General features: G+C 39.8%; 1 protein-coding gene across 1 annotated transcript in view; it reads right to left on the bottom strand.

The window, feature by feature from the left end:
* Window positions 1-7,752: 7,752 nt before the first annotated feature.
* tmtc2b (transmembrane O-mannosyltransferase targeting cadherins 2b) overlaps window positions 7,753-15,822 on the bottom strand; it is a 74,621-nt gene continuing 66,551 nt past the window's right edge. The window contains exons 10-12 of the mRNA XM_088299072.1: window positions 15,105-15,219; window positions 11,556-11,619; window positions 7,753-9,774 (exon numbers count right to left, since the gene is read on the bottom strand). Coding sequence (XP_088155198.1) covers window positions 9,595-9,774; window positions 11,556-11,619; window positions 15,105-15,219 — 359 coding nt within the window. The 3' untranslated portion in view covers window positions 7,753-9,594. The remainder of the gene's footprint in view (window positions 9,775-11,555; window positions 11,620-15,104; window positions 15,220-15,822) is intronic.

A 15,822-nucleotide genomic window follows, 5' to 3' on the forward strand; every position in this document is an offset into this window, starting at 1 on the left:
TTGAGACTCATCTATCACTCCACTTTTTAGCATATGTAATACAATTCATTGCATATAATTGCCAATGTTTCTGAAGCCAAAACAGCTTAATCATAGTAAGTCTCTAAATTGTTTATGAGTGCAAAAAAGGGAGCGTGAGTAGCCATTTGTCTGAGTGTGCCATGCGAGGGGCAACTCATGCTATGGAGACTGGATGGATGCTGCACTACACTTTACTGAGAACTATCCCAAACATTTGTATCTATTTCGAGATGAATGAGAAAACCACAATATTGAAAATATTTAGCTATTCAATTATTCCTAATATTGTAACCAAGTAAAGCACATTTTATTTATATAACAAAGAGAGCCCCAAGTTGGTTCAAATATCGATACAAAGGGAGGGGGAAAAAATCGAAAGCATAACAGTCAAGTGTTACTGCAATGTCTGCCACCCAAAAAAATCTTATAATCAAATATTAATCTTGTGTGAGGGACGGTGAAGCAAAGGGCAGTCAAATGAGCTCAGAGCCAACAACAATGGATGAACTCAACATTTGAAGGCTCAGTATGTAACTGTTTAAATTTTACAGTCAGCGCAAAATTGTGGTCAGACACACTGTAACTGTGTTTATTGTATGGGGTGGGATTTATGCTTGTTGGAATGGCCAGTTTCATACAATACAGTCAGTGGCCAGCCCAATGTCAATCATCACACAAAACCACTCATTTGTTAGAATTTCACTCGGGTAAATGTTTGATACCCTCGGCATGAGTTTACAGTAACGTTGGGGAGGGAAATGCTTTTTCTTGTTGTTATTCGTATTTTAAGGCTCAACCATTAGAATTACTGTATAATTACTGATTAATTACAACGCATGGACATAAACCCACCATTATCTCAGGTTTTGAATATCTGCTATGATGGCCAGGCGGCTCCAAGTCCCACTTGCAGTACATTAGCGCTTAGTGCTAATCACTGAGTCAGTCCAATATGGCCCACAGATGTTCATTTGAAGGGTCATTTCTGTTGATATATTAAGTTCAAGGTGATGACCCAACAGTTATTTATGATCTTCTGGGAATTCTTGGAAACTGGCGAGAATTTAATAGCCTGGAAAATTTGTCCGTACTCACATAGCACTGGACATGCTTTTCTACCCGGACCTCTTGCAACCAATGTCCACAATACGGAGTTTGTTGTATGCAAGTGAACAGTGATTCACCTAATTAGCAAAATCAATCATTTTCAATCTTATTCTAGAGCGTCTGTCATGAACATATTCAGGCAGGCAGTCAGCCATTAAAAGCATTATCTGTCCTGTCTTTATGGCACCTTGTGTTTCCTCCAAGTAAAAAGAGCTGCCTTGTGGGTCAAGACCTTGTATTGGCCGTTACCAAGCACAATGAAAACCACATAATGGAGTTCTTTGTTCAGGTGCCGCTTGCTTTGCTACATTCATTACTGTGTCGAAAGGGGAAAGTAAAGAGCTTTCATCATTGGGTTAATTAAGTCTGATTGTATCACATCGCATATGAATCACAGCTAAGGTCAATATTTAGGCTTAAGAGCAGAAAAATACTGAGACGTGTGTGTTGAGGGTGCGAAGCTGAAAATAATCAACAGAAAGACAAGAAAGTACAAAATATTTTGGTTTTTCCTTTGCTAGCAATCAGGGCATAGCCATGTTTTTTTTTCATGGAGTAGCTCACTGAATGGTGGCGTTAAGAGACAAGTGTGACACACACCTGTATATTCACATGCTCAAAATTAGTGACGGGGTCAAAATGTGCAGAGGATTCAAAGCGTGTGTCGAGCAATGCAGGATGGAATAGACCAAAACTCCGGTTAATGCGGTGCATTATGGGTAAAGGGATTTCTCTGGCAACCAACATTGAATGGAGCAAGCTATGATTTAAATTAATTAAATTTTAATGACATTTTGCAACAAGTGGGCGTGTGTGCAAAACTGCTGGACATGAGGATGACACAGTTCATCGAGAGGGTTACCTCTTGACCGAAGGTTCAACGGTTTGAATCTTGGCTATTTCGTTTTACTTTTGGTGATGATACTAGCAAAACCAAAACAAAAAGCACAAAACCATGGGGGTCTATGATGTTTTTCAAAGCAGAGAACATGCAAACTCCACACACACAAAGGCAGGAGTCAGAATTCAACCCTCAAACCTCAAAACTGTGAGAAAGATGTGCCGAGTCATCCATGCTGCCCTCCACTTTTAATCCGGATGAATTTGCAGACACAGGAATTTACTTTTGGAATCAATCGTGCATCAAGAATTGCCATGGCACATTATGGCTGCTTGTATTCCTTTGCAAATCACAAAGTGGCCTGTCAACCAACAAACAAACAAAATGGTACAATCTGGTCCGGTTGCATTTTAGTGCCACCAATGTTGTATCACTGAACATTCGTTTGTGTTTAAATCATTTAGTTCCATATTTGGCGAACAGCAACGCAAGGAAATTCACATTCACAGAGAGCAGTGGTTCCCAACCGTTGTGCCATGGAACATGGGTGTGTCATGAGAGATAATCAGGTGTGCTGCAAGAAATGATGCATTTAGTAGCAACTACATCCTGAGCCTTACGCTTAGAAGTCTGGTCTTTTGGTGATTGGGCTAAAATACAAGTCAGCAGGTTGGTTCTTGAGCATTCTCTACTCCAGCTTCAATGACTTCACCACGGAAATTAGAACGGCTCCCTCTGTGGAAATGTGTAAATCTTAATTTAAGGCTTACTTTAACACACATTTCTTCTACTTCTATCTCACATTTGGTTAAACCACAAATGATATGCAACTAGTCTTTTGCTCTTTATTCCGAAAAGATTTTGGCCTGCTTTATTACCGCTTCTCCTGTTTTCGTTTGGTGCTGTGCAGTGAATTTTTGCTCATGTCAAAAATGTGCTTTGGCTCAATTAACATTGGGAAGCACTGACATAGTGAATTGAGAAATGGTCTTTGTATTATGCTTTAATATATATAAAAATAACAATAACTGCACTACCTATCTGACAGACAACATGTCCAAAAGATTTTCACACATTTTTTTTTTTTTACTTGGCTTGGATTGAAGCAACAATGCAATACAATACAACTTTATTTACGGAGCGTATTTCACAACAGATGGAGCTATAACAAAGTACTTTCCATTTGGTGTACTATAAATTAGAACACAACTAAGTTGACCGAACATTAATTGATTTTCCATCAAAACTTCTATCAGACCTGTCACGAGGCCTCTGGCGTGGTTGGCTTTGTGTCCTAAAGCCATTTGCAAACGACCTCCTTCACCAGTGTCAAAGCTAGAATAACAGCCTGACCTGTCACAGCTACCGCAGGGAGATAAGCTTTGAGGGCACAACTGAAGGAGGATGTCAAACTTGACTAACCAAACCCTCCTGACATGAGGCCTGTGGCTCACTCCGTGCTCAAGAGTGGTGTCCCCTTTCTGTTTGTGGAGGAGGTTTTGAAGGAGTGTCCAGAGTGGTTACCTACATACTTTTTACAGGTGTCTGACATCCGGGTGTAATAAAGGCTATGGCGGGCTTGAGTGGGGTGTCCACCTTCTACATTTGCATGATTGATGCTACTGGTGGTTCGGTGGGACAGGTCGCCGGCTCTAATGGCTCTCTGAGGAACTTAATCAGCAAGTCTCTCAGCTTTGAGGAGAAATAACACCATTGCTTGAAGGGAGTCCGTACAAGAAAAAGCTTGATTTGCGGCATTCGTCGTACGCAGAGCAAGAAGTCTCTGCAGCAAGATAATGAGCTTCATCAAGAGGGAGACACGGACTCTAGTGTGGTGAAGCCTTACGTAAGGTGTGCGGTTTCTTGATCAAACCACACATTAACGCTTTGGACAGTTCAAATGTGAAGCCCTTCACTGCAACTGCACTTTTATGTCTCGGCCTCGGGGTAACTCATAAAAGTGACAGAATAAATAAATGACGCTGTAAAATGTAGCATATCAAACAAGTTGGATACTATGATTTCAAGCCTAAAATACAGCAAGTAGAAACAAGAAAAAAACTGTTACCCAAATGAATTAAAGGACTGCAACAATTACATTTGTACTTAAATCATTTTGATATATGAGGTGAGAAACAGAAAAAGCAAGGCAATAAACACATTCACGGGGAGAAGTGAAGATGGTACTTTGTTAAAAAAATAACAACCTGGAAACAAGCCCGGCAATATGAACTACAACAATGCTATACTTCAAATAACTTCAAGGTTGACAGCACCCGGTTTCTGCTCGCTGCAACTGTAGTAGATATTGATGTGAAGCCGCATGAAGAAAAACAAGTGTAAAATGGTGTTCTTTCCCCCGTTGACTTTTTTTATGCGCTCGTTTCTGTTGTTCTACCCAACAATTCCCTTGACATGGCCAATGAAAGTGACAAGACCATTTGTCCAAGTAGTAGCTTTTCTACCAATAACATCCCCAGCACCGTTCTACAGTGTAAAAATAGAACACTAGGAAGAAACATACTGCATACAAATGCCATGATATGTACAGTATGTGCAACAATAAATGGACATTTTGGGGGAATGCCCACGCACTGCAGGAAAAATAAAACAAAAAGCATAAATAAATACTTAAAAATATTTGACAAAGTGCAAAAAAAAGCATCCGTGAATTGCTGAATTGTGGATGTCTGCGCGGGTACTCTGTGAAGTATTATTATTCAAATCAAGTTCTTTTTGTCATTTGTTCTTCTGTACTTTACTAGACAATACAGCTAAATTCCAGTATTTTTAACAAGCACAAGAAAAAATCAACACAGAAGTAACTAATCAAGTGTTATGATTTATTCAAGTATATATTTTCAAGGACAACATGCACTCGAACTACAAAAGTTGATTTATCATGGCGTATACTGTGAAGGGAATTTGCTCACGCGCACTTTTGCTTGAACTCCACTGTTGCTGTCAACGTGTGTTAAATCACCTGAAATGACCCCTCCCTGGTCAGGTGAGTAATTTCTTCCCATCACAATGACGATCCCAAAGTCTCGCTCGAAGGGAATGTCAACCTTCTGCGGATCACGTTGGAACGAGTCGAACATACTGTCTCATACTTGTGTTTTTCCTTCAACGTGAATGCGATGGCATCTGAGGTCCTGAATGGAAAGCCAGCTGCCTGGAGAAGCGCTTGTTGTTTTGACAGCACACTTGTGGATGTTCACATCCCCTTCTCTGTTTCTGGAACTAATCAGTCTTGACATGGTGTTATGCACGGACCCAGCTGCAAAAAAAAGAAAACAACAAGGGCGTTCGGAGGGCCTCAAGGGTTGTGCTGGTAATAGCGTTCTGTAAATCATCAGGTGTGGCCATCACCGGGAGATCTGTGAACCACAGTTATGCCAGTCTCTTTCTTTGGGTCAGTTTTGATCATCCTTGTGCAAGATCGCACTCACCCACTCCGTGGTCGCCAGTGTCAGTGGACCGGGCAAGATAAAGCGTCAAGCTCCTTATATCTTTCTTTTTAAGTATAGACCAGTAACTAATATATATTAGTGCTGTCAAGCACTTACATTTTTATTAACCACAATAAATTCTGTAATTATTTGCGATTAAGTTTATAACAGGTATTTTCTTGAATAATCTCTAGTAATGTAAAGTCACCAAATATTAAGTGTATTTTAAATCTAAGAATATTCTAATTGCTTTCTTCGATCCTTGAACACAATCTAAATGTTGCCATCTTAACAGGAATTTTCTTTAGAAAGAATTCTCCAAAATTAAACATTTAGTTCTGCCAACAAGCACCACAATTCAGCAACTTGAGCAGGATATTTTGTTTCGAGATGACATGCTTAAAGATGCACAGCTAATATAGAATAGATAAAACTGAGTTAATTGAGTTCAAATATTTAACTGCGTTAAAAAAGAAAACTTCAAATTAATCTTGAGTTAATGCTTTAATTTTGATAGCCCTAATAAATAAATATATATATATATATATATATATATATATATATATATATATCCTAGGCAACTGCTGTGCCCATTTTTTATTTTTATTTTGTCACAAATAGGTACAAGAGCATTTCAGTGCACAGAATCAGGATCCTGCAGAGGAACATAACTGCATGCTTGCATAAGTGAGAAAGACAGAGGTTAAAAATAAAATCTCTCCACATTGTCATGCGTGCCCTCATGAACAAACACCACCGGACATCAGACACTTTGTCCTTTCTTATGCTCAATTCATGAGTACCCCTCAAGTCATATTTACAATTCGCCATCTGAGATCACAAAATACAATTTCCTTTTCGGACATAGTAAAAAAAAATTCAATAACGTTGAAGCAAGAAGCTCCACGGAATGTTTCTTCTATCAAGCAATAACATTGGCTAAATACTCAGCATCTCACAATCTTGAGACTGTATCAAGCAGTGGTTCAGATCACTGCAATGATAGTCCATCATAAAATACTAAATAATATCTACACTGGGCAGCTATGAAACAAAAAAAAAACTTTGGGGTTTTTAACTTTTGCTTGAACTCTAACTGCTGCATAGCTTCGGTGACTCTGAACGCATTGTTAATGTCATTCTTCCCAAAGACAAAGTATATATGACGATATAATGAGTGGCCATGCACTTCATTTTCAAGACATTTGTTTATCAGCACTTCTTTAGATGGTCAAACTTGACGGATTTCTGTTGAAGGGATGTTGTCGATGCGTATTTATCCTTGATTTATCATAATTGCTTCAATTCAAAGCGTGCTATCGCAAACCTCAATTGGTAACATATGTTGGATTACATAGTGAGGCACTTGAGGGTGAACATTTTTGGTTTATAAACCACTGTGAATAGAAACTAAATTAATTTGCACCGTGTGTGCTAGCAGTGCAACTAAAGCTGACCTAATGTTGCGGCAGACAGGATTTCTATGGACAAAAAAAAAAAAAAAAATTTGCATGATGGGAAACAGGAATCCTTTGTTGGGGGTATTTAAGTGTACGAAGTGCACAACAATAAAAAGGGCAAAATTCTAAAAAGGAAGGCCACCATTTATGTAAATACGGTTGGCCCTAAGAGTAGTTTGACTATGAAAAATGTGCTTCCAAATTAAATCGTTAGTAAAGGTAATGATCATGACATTAAAAAATGTTTTTGGTGTTGCGATGATGGTGGCAGTCAACCTCCCATTGGTGTTCCATTACAACCCATTAAAACAGAAACGTAAGGTCAACATCATTCATTCCTCATTATTTTTCATCAAACCTTTCAACGAGTCTCCCGTTGGGCGGGGAAGCTGCTGCATTATTAATCGGAACTCATTCTTCAACTGCCTGGACGGTACATTTCTTCTGGGAAAGCTCAAGCGTAAAGTGAACACACATTTCTCTAATACAGAAAGTTACCTCCACTGGACAGTTTAAGCAGCTTCTGTGTATTCTACTAAAGGAAGCAGCGCCATGAGGTCGTACCTGGATTACACTGTACGCCATATGTGGACATGCGCTACCCGCCACATAAGGAAATGTTTACATGTCTTCTTTGATGCTCGAAGATCAAAGCAGAAGAGATCATTACTGTTCTTTTTATGACACGCTTTAACAAATTTGATGTGGAGGCAGCCTTAAATGCCGTGTAAAAGCTGCGGCACAGATTGCAAGACTACCCGATTCATTTTGACATAAAAATACAAGAAAGTGGATGTGAAATGTCACCTAATTACAAAAAGGCTTGGATCAAGTCGGACCAAGACAAAACAAACAAATCCATTCAAACGCATAATAGCATAAATTTATTAGAGTGAAAAAAAAAGCAACATCAGGGAAAAGTTGTGTTCTGACACATTTTTTTTTAAGAAAAAGGAGAAAAGGGTTACAAATCTCAATAATATATACAACAACGTTCAAAAATAAATCTATAATTTAGCTCTGTGAAGAATTGTTTCTGCAATAATACACCGCTTGAGATCCCTGAGCTGAGACACAGAGTGGGACACGACTCACGCAATTAGCAGAGTTTGCTCAAAAACACTGTACATAACAACGAAACGTGTGGTGACCACAGAGGGTGTGAAGCCTGTACGGAATGAGATTGGAAATGTATGACAGCTCTGATTAATCACCAAAAAAGACAGGACACAGATATTCAGAGAACCACATTCCAAACTGCACCGCGTATCACACTTGGGTTTGGATACTAAATCCACGTAAGAAAACAGAGCAACACTTTCTTCGTTAAGCATGTAAAACACAGTGCCAGCTGGTTCTGTTGCTATGGTAACACAACACAATAACTTATAACGTAACAGCCACTTTCCACTGCACAGTACCTATTTGGCTTGAGGTGGAATAAATTACGTCTCCTGACTGTGGCCAACATGGCAAGAACACAATAAACACTCGTTATTGTTGTCTTGTTCTGACTGAAGTTCTTTTTTCGAAATCGGAAAACAAATTGCCCTAAACCACCTGGTCGGATGCAGTAGAAAAGGTGTCTATTATTAGTAACATATTTAACTCGTAAACATCACCAATTTCGGACAACTTCATCTGAAGAAGCTGCGTTTTCACCAAATTTATGCTGACAACAGAAGACAGATGTTAATTACACAAAATGTACAACATCGACACGTTGAGATTAACACCGAAAGTGTGACACAATGAGATACAAAACAGTGAGGCAAAGTAACAAAGCTCACTCTTTGCCGGGCTAATTTTTTTCTTGTAAGATTTTCACTTTAAAATAGACAATTTGGGTATATATTAGGATTCATTTTATACAAACACATCAAATTAGTTTAGTGCAACACAAAGACGGGGATGAAAACATGTCTTCAGTCTTTGCATCCTTTAATGTTAAAAAAGGTCAGCATGGCTATTTATAGCGTTTGTATTTGGCTAGAATAACTCCTTCACTCATTTACGCGTTAAATAAAAGCTTCTGACATGTATGGGAAGTGGTGACGCCCACAATCCCATACCGGTCTTTAAATTGTTTACAACTTCCATAGGAAGGTAATCTATTTTTCCATTTATAGCTTCCTACTTGTCCCACAAAGACTTCATTCCTGCAGCAGTGCTGAGGTGGCACTTTGCGCTGCTGAAAAAAAAGTCTCAATGCTTTTATCAGAAGGCTTAATAAATATCACAGGTCTTTCTCTCTTACATTTTCATGCCAAGTCTGTAAACTGTTATTGGCACCAAATATACTTCCCTTAACTCAGAAGGTTTTTGTTGTGCTGCAAGAGCGAATAAATTAATTCCCTTTTCAAGTCTCAAATATCCCAGCTACTATTTTTCTTCATAATGTTTTCAAATGTAATTATTAACTAGGGATGTTATGGGTGGCATTCTCAATGCCGTATGGTCTTATTGACGGATCATTTGATTAATTCTTCATCTCACTCCTTCAAATTGACTGCCTACGTTCCCACCTTAATTTCAAGAGGTCTCACAAACGTAGGACAACATTTCTGTCAAATGTTGTGCAGGAGCCATGACAAGGGCACTGAGGCACCATCAACACCTCTCAGCATTTGCAAACGTCCTCCCTGAGTCTCTTCCACGTCAACAAGATGAGCATGAGTGTCTTCGATGCGCCAAGGCGGCAGGCAACAGGAGCTTAAGGGCTCGTGGTCTTCAGGCCTTGTTTCTCCATGATGTTCCACAGTTTACGTAAGTTGGACTGGGTGATGTTGTCATCTGGTTTGAGGCGCAGCGCTCGGAGGTAATTAGCTTCAGCTTCTTGAAGTTTGCCGTTGAGGTGTAGGATGGCTCCCAAGTTCATCAAGGCTGCAGGATACTAAAAGACAACAACAGACGAGATTTCCAACATGACAATCATCACAGCTTTTGGAATGTATAAACGTGGAGCATGTCTTTGGCAATCTTTAGCGCAATTGACTCCATGTTTGGCTCCTTTCTCGTTATACGGAAATCAATGTGAAAATTCTCATGTTATTTGTTTCCGAGCGGGACTTACACTCGCAAGTCGCTTTTCGATATAATTTCGTAAAATCACCAGGTTGGCAACGTTTGCTTTTGTAAACTAGCTCCTCTCAATTGACAGCCATGTAAATGGAAGCGGTGCACGCCAGTGGGCGCAAAACCTTCTTTTGATAGGTGTTACGTGTCCAATCAAATTGAACATCAACATCTCAAGTATGGAAACGCCATTGAATTTTGAGTTGATTTTTAACTCATTCACTACCAGCCGTGTAAAAAATAAAAGGATCTTCGACGTCTTTATCCGTCAATGGGAGTAAATGAGTTAATGAAGTTGCCGAAACGTTGACTTGTTTTTTTGTCCAATTCTTATTTTTCACGTAAGGATAGTGTGTTGGTGATCATAACTGCCTGCGTAGATGGCATCCTAAAAACGTGACTGTAGCCAGTATCATGTCATGTTCAACAAAATAAATAAAAATCCGCAATTCCAGCCATCATCATTAATTTGTCACAATCCTGTCAAAAACTATCAATCAATTTCTTTGTAGATGCCAAGAAAATGATGAAGTCACACATGAAGCAGTCAGTAGAGATTACGCCCATCCCCCACAGCACCTCCCAACCAAGGATAACTAAAAAAAATGTCTTGGAGAGCATGTCAAGTCCCAAGTTAAATTCCCTCCTCATCTCACCGGTAAAACCTTTCGGCGAAGCTCAACCAAAAATCTTCCACGCTCTGTTTCATTCATAAAGCTAAGACGTCTTTGATTTATATCCATACTCCTGCATTTTTCCCTAGCCCTGTAGCAGCACATGCGGTACTCCGCAAATGTCCCTCGTCAAAAGCCTTCGTTTTTTTTTCTCCTCATTTCCTGCAGCTCTGCAACCACTCCGCCTCCCAATCCTCCCCCCAAAACTGTCATATAGCAGCAAAGGCAGAGCCAGATGTGAAGCACACTAGCCGGCTCCATAGAACAGCATGTGTTCATCTTAAGACTGAATGTGAAATTCAGTTGGGAAATCATTGGCTCAAAGAGTGCAGGTAGCGATTACGGTAAAGAATACCATGATAAGATAGGGCACTTCAAAGGAAGATGACGAGCCAAGCAAAGCACACATCCGATCCAACTTACCGTACCTTGCTTCGCTAGAGGGAATGGCAAGTCTTTAAATGGAGTGAATTGTGCTCTCTAAGCCTGGAGACATTTATTGTTAATACAAAACACCGGTGCCCTGAGAGTAATTCTTGAAACAACAGATGAAGACGGACAGGTACATGGCCGAATGAAGGGTTAAGAAGACAGGTAGACTTGTAATTTTGTCAACGTTATCATCTTTGTCTTCTTTACACTCACAGACCAGTTTTATTCATGACATATTGGATTTTAGAATCAGTGATCTAGTACTGGTTTATTTTACTCATGGTTTCATCCCACCGTGGACTGGGTATTAGTCACACATTTTTTTAATGCTTGCTAACAGTGGCCATGTTAGATTTCGCAGAGATTCACTGATAATGAAGGCACATTGGCCAGGAATATGGTGGAGATTACTGAACAGACACCCCGTCTGTGATAACCCAGCGTCCACCAGCTGGAATGGTAATGATAATGGTTAGCTATAGTCTGTACTTACGTCGGGTCTCAGGCTTGCTGCTTGTCCGTAATACTTCTCAGCTGCTACATTCAGGCTGGCTTGTCTAAAAAGAGAAAACAGAAAGAAGCAGTCATTCCTCATCTTTATTACCAACATAGAAAGAGTAGGGCTTCAACCTGTTGTGTTTACGGTTTAGACTGGGGTCTGAATGTTTTTCATTTGATAGCATCTTTCTATACTTGTCTCGATAACGTCTTATCTGAATAGTACAGTGCAAGCACTTTTTTGTTAATTGTGTCTTGAGGTCAGGACTCACAGCAATGTGAGGTTGATTCTGTATTTACCACTCATTCCTGTTTATAGCTACTAGTGGAACCAGTGCTGCTAACATTGCAAATTAATCTTTTTCATTTTAAACTTTTGAACTTTCTTGTTATCTGCTGATGTCTGATGTTCCGTCGTCACTGTTAACACCGTTTATCTTGTTGCTGAAAGTCTGCTAAAGCACACATCACCAAACCCAACAGCCTGATTTTCACTGATGGTAACAATTGCTCCATTTAAATGGGCTATTTCTGACAAAGTCAAGGACAGCGGGGCGGTCGTAGCTGCTGGCGGAGCCCCTTTTTCTCTGGTGATCAAAGAAGGCCATCTTTCATTGAGGCTGTTGTGGTCAATTATTTAAAGTTTCAGGTAAAAAGGCATTGAACAATCAAAAAGAAAAGAATAACCTCCAAAGTAATAAATTACAGTGACGCAAAATAAGTCCTTTTAAAATATTTGAATGAAGGAGAAGGACATCTGGTCAAAAATACCTTAAAGGTAGTGAAAACCAACAAATGTTTGCTGATTTAACCTGAAGGTCAATGCTAAGATCAGGCTTAGGGATTAGCTCCCAAGTTCTACCACACCAAACTCATCCAAGGCTACTTTGTTTTGTGTGCTAGAGCATTCTGCAACAAAATAAGGCCTTCAAAAACAAACTGTTCCCACAGATGTGTCGCATATTTTTTTTTAAGTATGCAAACAATGACAACAGTAAGCGTGCTGTAGATTTACAAAGTCAGATAAGGTCTGCTAATGTTGCTTTACCACAGCCAACTTTTGATATACCGCAACATGCCACCACTTTTTGTTTATCATCAAAAAGAATGTCCACGAAAGAGCAATCTCGATGCAAGCTGGCAGATACGCTGGATTGTTATAAACGAGTTAGTTTTGCATCTAACCACAACCATATGTTTGTTTACCATTATTGAGAAACAGATTTTTAAAAAAGATGATTTCCCTTTGACCCATCACTCTGTTTGGCATTAGTTGACTGGAACGCTACCAAGACATGACTGAAGGTGCTCAGGAACCTTCTAAGGCTGCCAAGCTGAAGCGAACACAGGCATGTATGAGACAGCGGTTACCAAACATACAAACAAGTACATAATTTAAACCTGAAGTAACACATGAGAAGACAAAGAGACAAATGAACTGCTGAATAACTAATTCATTTGGACATGTTGTTTTGCAGACTATTTAACTCCCCAAGTCATGAGCAAAACACAGAACAAAGACTATTACTTCAAACATGGTAATGTTAATGATTGATTGAAATGGCATTTGGATGAAAACCACAATCATACCATATTTGTTTTTAAAAGGAAGGCTACTTGCACATACAGTAGATTAGCATTAGCATTTAACCATTCTGAATTTTATGCAGGAACTAAGACCAAGCAAAAGAAGCACAAATTGGCATACCTAACATCATGACATGCTCGTTAACGTTCAGATATGCTATTTGACAAGGCGGAGAACATATGGACTGAAGAATGGCAAATCATAATATGAGCATTGCAAGTGTATACTAGTTTTTCCCTTGGCTAGGATTATTTAGTGCACTGTTTAATATCACATCATTGACACACAAAATGGCCTTTAAGCATTAAACAGCCTACTGTTTAAATCTGACACCGCCAACTAGAGTCAATTTAGAAGAGGGACGTGCAAAACGGGTCTCATAACTTCTTTAAAGGAGAAAGCATGCAATTATTAGGTTGATAGCAAAATGATCAGAAGCACCCTCGGGTGCAATAAAAGACCTTTGCACATGTAAGAGTTTCACCTTGTCCTTCTACACCCAACACAAACACAAAGAGCGCGAGCTGTGGACGAGTCAGGCATCAGGCCAAACAGGAAGAGCGAAGACTGATCATTTCTTAAGACTACTCTCTAGTAGTGTAGTCGGTCTCTCTGTATTTTTACGTCACCGAAGCAAATCCAGTTTTTGGCTTAGTCTGACTGAGATGGCTTTTACGATGCAAAAATGCCTTCAAACCAAAATTGAACTGTTCACAGCTGAGGTAACAACAAGATATGCAAGTATGAGTTATCCATTTGCACTTGGGCAATGTATGGAACAACATAAACTACCAGAGATGGGCATCCCGTCCCAGGGGGGCGAGAGAGAGAGAGAGAGAGCTGGGCCAATCTGGTGAAATGCAAGTACGGAAGCGCTTTAAAAGGACAATGTCTGACAGGACGCAGAACAATTATTTTATGAATAAGGATGAAGGAAACGGAAAATAGATAGCGTTAAGCATTAAAGGTAAAGTCGAGAGCAACACCAACGCACCCTTCTAGTTGTAGTCTGCTGCAAGAAGAAGGCTGCGTTATGCGTGATGCATTTACATTACGGCCTGAAATGAGACACGGGAATAGATTCTGCATGGCTTGCACCCGCTGTAGTAGGCCACGAACGTCTACAACAATTGAACAGCATTTCACTACATTAGAAGAAGTACATTTTTTATTGAAACCAATAAACTATTGTTAACAACAGTTTGGTGTGAACAATCTACATACATTTAACAAAATAAACAGGATAACTGTGTTTTGGGGACTTTTTAAATAAATTCTAATGGTGGAAGTTAAAAAAATGCTCTCACCCCATCTTCACACTGAAAAAGACTCATCTTTGAAAACAACCATCACAGTCAGAACAGCAAGGGTGGCACTCAGCAGTGGTGGTGAATGTAAGACTTCTCCAGGAAATTTTACTGCTTTGCTGCAATTTCCAGTGTCGTTCCTTTGTCTGCCAATTTCCGTTCAATATATGCCAAACATTGAGTATTGAAAAAGTTCCACCCATACGCACATGACCAGCACAATACAACCATTTCTGTATATTTTGCGCAATATATATAACTTTTAATTTCACCAAATTCCACTTAATGGCTTGCATTTAGAAAAACAGCAGAGAGCTGGTAGGCTACTAACACTTCATTTTTCAGGTCCCACAGCAGAACGACGCACTTTGATTTGAAAGTGGAAGCCAGCTCCCGCAAAGCATGAGTGGCAGGGAAAAGTGAGAAAGCACGTATGAAAATATACAGCTGAAAAGCGCACTGAGCTCAGCTGGCACTGCAACCACAGAAGAGGATTATAAAGTGCAGCCAAGTCAATCGTTCTGGCTAAGGAGAAACCATGCAGACATGGCACACATCCCTCTTTTACAAACTGCAATCCCTTTCAACCGAAGGAATGGAGTTTACAGTAGAGATACCACAAACTGAAGAATTCCAATCCCAAATCTACCTGAGCATGTGAGCAGCACTGAAGACCACGTCAAACTCCCCGCTGTCGAGCTGCGCCGCCTTCTGTGCCATCTCTGCCGCTTCCAGCAGCCGTGACTCTTCCAACAAAAACTGACCTGGGAGCCCAACAGAGAACGGCACTGTTAGAATGCAGAGGAGGACTAGTGAAAGATTTGGAACTGACAGAGGAGCACCCAAGGCGGAAGAACATTAACTTTCTAAAGGAAGATCAATAATTATTTGGACATTCCTACGTTTCAACTGGTCGGGTTAATAAAGAGAATATGTACGGTGAGGAGATACTGAAGAGAACTAAATTTTGACATAGTCCACCTTGTTTGAGGGAGGATTTGGGGGTAACTTTGGTTTCCCCAAAATACTCTACAAGGATGCATAAACACCCAGTGGAGTGAGAATTTATCTTAAAAGAGTGGAGAACTCAAAGATATTCACATTCACACAAGACAAATACTTCATATATAATACCAAGATTGAGCATATCAAGTCTAAGAGGCCCCTCCGAAATTGCAAAGAATTTAGAGTCACGGACTTGCACACTCCAAAGATCATCATAAGACTTTGCAATACTGTAAGACTTGCGTCTAATATCTTAATCCGCTATATGAGGAACGTCACATTGCAATAACCGGAAAAGAGGTCAACAGACTAACAAATACGATAGGTTGATGACGAGGTAGGTTTAACTACTCCAAACTTGC

This window comes from Idiotropiscis lumnitzeri, chromosome 6 (assembly GCF_059441095.1).
Source record: "Idiotropiscis lumnitzeri isolate Australia: NSW breed Sydney's pygmy pipehorse chromosome 6, RoL_Ilum_1.0, whole genome shotgun sequence".
Taxonomy (NCBI): Eukaryota; Metazoa; Chordata; class Actinopteri; order Syngnathiformes; family Syngnathidae; genus Idiotropiscis; species Idiotropiscis lumnitzeri.